The sequence below is a fragment of the Bombina bombina genome, chromosome 4 (genome assembly GCF_027579735.1).
Source record: "Bombina bombina isolate aBomBom1 chromosome 4, aBomBom1.pri, whole genome shotgun sequence".
Lineage (NCBI taxonomy): Eukaryota > Metazoa > Chordata > Amphibia > Anura > Bombinatoridae > Bombina > Bombina bombina.
In genome coordinates, this window is record NC_069502.1 from 522,026,094 (window position 1) to 522,031,568 (window position 5,475).

General features: G+C 38.0%; 1 protein-coding gene across 1 annotated transcript; it reads right to left on the reverse strand.

Moving 5' to 3' along the window:
• Positions 1-382: 382 nt before the first annotated feature.
• On the reverse strand, positions 383-5,266 carry EEF1A1 (eukaryotic translation elongation factor 1 alpha 1). Its single transcript, XM_053710437.1, has 8 exons — positions 5,132-5,266; positions 4,001-4,177; positions 3,191-3,370; positions 1,910-2,206; positions 1,655-1,805; positions 1,235-1,491; positions 907-1,141; positions 383-780 (listed from the first exon to the last, which is right to left on the reverse strand). Exons 2-8 carry the CDS (start codon positions 4,142-4,144, stop codon positions 656-658), a joined length of 1,389 nt encoding a protein of 462 aa, XP_053566412.1. The 5' UTR covers positions 4,145-4,177; positions 5,132-5,266; the 3' UTR covers positions 383-655.
• Between the last annotated feature and the right edge of the window lie 209 nt (positions 5,267-5,475).

Below are 5,475 nucleotides of genomic sequence, written 5' to 3' on the forward strand. Positions count from 1 at the left end.
GTATGGACAAGCACCATTTTACACAAATTGGGGTCCAATTTTTTTTTTCTCAATGGGCGAAAAACATCTATGAAAATGTGGTGTAGTCTCCTACAATGGACCAATAACCCTCATGTACACTGTAATGTGGATAGTAGGTTATACAGGTTAAAAAGTGCTAGATATACCAATCCCCACCCAATGGGGGTCCTCTTGCCCAGACAACATATTTGAGGAGTTTAAGACCAAGTAAATTTGTATATGTATTTTAGGTGCAACTAAAACAAATGCTACAAATCTTTTAACTTGTATGTTAAAAGATTTGTAGCACTTGAAGCTATACACATACAACCGTTTTAGCTGTTCAGTTTTGCACCATGTGACCCACATAAAAATTACACAATTAGATCTCAAACTTTGTTTAATAGTCTCAAATTCGGTGACAGATTTTGGTCAAGTTGTTTCCATTTAAAAATTACTGATTTAAAACACTAATAACTTAAACTGCCACAAACAAATGGTCCACAAATATTCCTTTCCTTCTGAAGCTTTTACGATGCATTGTAATCATTAACCAGTCTTTTACTATTAAACTTAAATGGCCAATTGAAACAAACAGTTCTGAGACTGATCTTCCGCTAGTTAAGACGGAGGTGCGTGGCAATTTTTGGAATATTCATTTGGTTTTTGCGGCTTTCTGAGCAGACTTTGTGACTTTGCCAGCACCTGCAGCTTTCTTCTCAACAGCCTTGATGACACCTACAGCAACAGTCTGCCTCATGTCACGCACAGCAAAACGTCCTGAAAGACAAAAAGGATGACCACCATTAAGAACAAGGTACAAATCTTATATTGTATTCTAAAGTTTAGATCCACAAGAGAAATATATACTTCATACATACACAAAAAAAAAAACACAACACTTACCAAGAGGAGGATAGTCTGAGAAGCTTTCAACACACATGGGTTTGCCTGGGACCATGTCAACGATGGCAGCATCACCAGACTTCAGGAACTTGGGATTGTCTTCCAACTTCTTACCAGAACGGCGATCAATCTTTTCTTTCAGCTCAGCAAATTTACAAGCAATGTGAGCTGTGTGACAATCCAGCACTGGAGCATAACCAGCACCAATCTGACCTGGGTGGTTCAGGATGATGACCTATGAAAATGAAAAGGTTTAAAACCATTAGCGATCTGCACTTCCCCATTTATCCAAAACTAGTCTGCATTGACAAATAACAGCAGATCATACCTGTGCTGTAAAGTGTCCAGCTTCCATTGGTGGGTCATTTTTGCTGTCACCAGCAACATTACCACGACGGACATCCTTCACAGAAACGTTCTTTACGTTGAAGCCAACATTGTCACCAGGTACAGCTTCAGCAAGAGCTTCGTGGTGCATTTCAACAGACTTTACTTCAGTTGTAACATTGACAGGAGCAAAAGTAACCACCATGCCTGGTTTCAGTACACCAGTTTCCACACGACCAACTGGTACTGTGCCAATACCTGAAATAAGAAAAACAAAGATTTTCTTCAAGATCCTAATACTTTTGTCAAAATTCTTAACCAAATCATACCCAACATAGAAAGCCTATGCAGTACCGAACTTTGTGCAAAAAGGATAAAAAGTAGTAGTAGTAGAGTCCAAAATATGATTTAAAATACATACCACCAATTTTGTAGACATCTTGCAGAGGCAGACGTAGAGGCTTGTTAGTAGGACGGGATGGTGGCAGGATGCAGTCAAGAGCTTCAAGAAGTGTAGTTCCACTGCCATTACCTTCTTTACGTGAGATCTTCCATCCCTTGAACCAAGGCATCTGAGACAAAATAAAGAAGTTAAGACATGTTCCTGATATTGGTAACTATAACCCCAAGGGAATACTAAAGTCCACAAACCTAAAACACACCACACAACACTTACATTAGCACTGGGCTCCAGCATGTTGTCTCCATTCCAGCCAGAAATAGGCACAAAGGCCACTGTGTCAGGGTTGTATCCAATCTTCTTGATGTATGTGCTGACTTCTTTGACAATTTCCTCATATCTCTTTTGACTGTATGGTGGTTCAGTAGAATCCATCTTGTTAACACCAACAATCAGCTGCTTCACACCAAGGGTATAGGCCAGTAGTGCATGCTCGCGAGTTTGTCCGTTCTTTGAAATACCAGCTTCAAATTCACCAACACCAGCAGCAACTATTAAAACGGCACAGTCAGCCTGTGTAAATATAAATTAAACAATTAGGTAAATATTTTGTATACAATAGCATTTTTAAGTATTGACATAAAACTATAACATTTCGTTCATAGTTCAGATAGAGTAAACAATTTTAGGCAACTTCTCCAATTTACTTTTTAGATCAAAACTTGCTTTTTGTTTACTTGCTAAGGATTGTGGAACAATGCACTTCTGAAAGCTAGCTGAACATTATTGGGCAAGTCCGTGACAAAAAACACACATGTAGTTTCCAATAAATAGCTTGGTCTCAAGTAAAGCATTGCTGCTCCTGAGCTTACCTAGGTATGCCAAAAATATACCAAGAGATCAAAGAAATAAAAATGTAAATGAAAGTTGTATAAAGTGCAGGGCCTATATGAACCATGAAATATTGACTTTACTATCCCTTTAAAAGAGACAGTTCACCCAAAAAAAAAAAATTCCCCTTTAAATTATTCCCAATGATCCTTTTTACCTGCTAAAGTGTATTAAATTGGTTACAAGTAGCTCCTTTACTCATATTTCAGCATTTGAAATAGCAGATTTAGCCTGTGGTATAGCCACCTATACTGAAAGTTGATACAGGTGTATGGGCTATTGAATAGCCTAATTAAACACAGCCAGGAGAAGAAGTTACACTCTCAGTGGGATGCAGGATAGTTAAGTAATAAAATGATAATTGTCCATTGTTCTCTCTATGTATTGAGCTTTGGTGTTCCAGCCAAATAAAAGATAAGGAATCAAGTTTGTGTACACAAAGTTATAACATAATGAGATATATCACCTTTAAGTTCAACCCATTGTAATAGGCTGTGGTTTCAAAGCACAAACTCAGCTACTTCATATACACAAATAAGCATGAAAATGCAATTTCTCAAATATTTTATACTCTGCAGTTGGTATAACAAGTAATTTAAAATACATTAATGGAAAAACTATTTTACAGTGTACTGTCCCTTTAAGAATGTAGCATCTACTACATACCTGTGAGGTACCAGTGATCATGTTCTTGATGAAATCTCTGTGGCCAGGAGCATCAATGATTGTGACATAGTATTTGCTGGTCTCAAATTTCCACAGGGAGATATCAATGGTAATACCACGTTCACGCTCAGCCTTCAGTTTGTCCAAGACCCAAGCGTACTTGAAGGAGCCTTTTCCCATCTGCAAAAGAGTGCATTGAGAGTTAGTTGCCAATTCGATTCTTAGGTTAGCTTTTAATACAAGTGACAAATTAATGTAAGGTGGCATCTGTCATCTGCTTGTTTAGGAGTCTTAAGTCACTGACTTCTTTCTATTCATAAATGCAACCAAGTAATTTCTAAATAATTCTATAAGATAGAAGCAAACATTTGGCTAGTTACAATTCCTCACTGACATTACCAAGTAATTTTGTTTTAAGATAAATTTTACTACCCATTCCCCAACTTTGCATAACCAATGTTGTTACAGTATACTTTATAACCCCTAAGTTGTCCTGTTTCCAAGCCCCTGCAGACTGTCCCTTATCTCAGTACTTTTTAAATCTTGAATGGAGTGCTAGTTCATGTGTGCCATATAGATAACTTGTGGAGAATGGATTAGTTATACAAGAACCAGCAGTATTAAGCAAAAATGTAAGAGAGCCAGACTAAACCGTATGATAGAAAAGTGTTGGTTATGCAGAACTGGGGAAAAATAATAAAAAGGGATCATACTTTCAAATAGACCAACTTAAAAACAAGCTACAATATATCATAGTATGTAATCTCTAAAGGCTAACCTGGGCCTTTAATATACATAAACACAACTTACCTCAGCAGCTTCCTTCTCAAACTTTTCAATGGTTCTTTTGTCGATACCACCACATTTGTAGATCAGATGGCCTGTGGTTGTGGATTTGCCAGAATCTACGTGTCCAATGACAACGATGTTAATGTGAGTCTTTTCCTTTCCCATTGTGGATTGTTTTGATGTTTAGAGATGGGACACCTTCAGAAGAAAATAAAATGTGTTGACATTTTTTCTTCAAATACAATCTACATCTAAATATATATTTATCTCCACATACACTACATAACGAAAATGTTTTAAAATAAAAAAACTGTACAGTTTTAACTCTTAAACTCATCCGTGTAGGGAACACTTTTACTGTATTGTAGTTAGTGAGTCATCAGACTCCATCTTACAAGTAAAATCACCATGCAGTGAAAGCAGCGGCCATCTTTACATTGTATTGCAAGTCTCAAAAGATTAATACAGCTCCAATTTACTTTTACAATATTCAGAAATCACAAACGCATAAAAATTAAACGCGAGCACCAACGCCAGTTTTTTTTTTTTTTTTTTTTTTTACTTGTACAAGGACAAATATAGCGATTATGCCATTTTACTAAAGAAAACAAGCAGCACGTATCGTTACAAAATATGCAATAGCTTCACATCAAAAGGATTACCAAAGATACCGGCCAGTCTAAACCAAACGCGGAGCCTGCTTACTATGTATAACGGACAATCTGAATGGATTTCATATCATACAACACCACATAAGGTTTACTTTCCATTGGCAAAACCCTTACAGGTCACGGTAAACATTTCAATAAAAGTCACAAAAACATAATATGGTAAAAATAGAGAATCCATTGCTATTACCAATGTACAGAGGTATAAGATATCCATGAGGCGGGGTCGGATGGCTCCTTAGCAGCGGGATATTGTACAGATAGACTGTAGGCCTCAATCCGCCACGCCTCAAATATCTCTTGAGGACATGAAGGCTCTCAAAACAGCAAAACCAGAATAAAAATAGAACTGCCAGTATAAAAACCGCCACTGGAAATCCATAGTGATGCTTTACAACATGTGAAACAAATAACCTTGATAGCAAATAAAAGGCCACATCAACGAGGCCTAAGTAACCAATCCATCTTCCGCTGTAACGCTTACCTTGATTACTGGTCGCAGACCCGGTGAGGAAGAGATCGAATGGGCAGTTCACGGTCCTTTTATAAGAGGCTGCACAGGGCGGTCTGTGAAGTGACGTAGTGCGCCCAGAATTCTCTAGCTGTTAAGGGGCGGTGCCTGGACAATTGCACCAGCGGAGGGGGTGGAGGCGCGAGCCTTAGGGATTGGAACTGGGAGGAAGGGAGGGTTGGGCAGCTTGTTGCAAATGTTAATGAACTTGTCGGTATTGAACGTATTTTTGTTTTACTGTATTGAAATGTTGTTTCACCGTAACCTGTGGCGCCTTTTCTTTACAATAGTATAGCCCGGCGCTTAGAATATATATA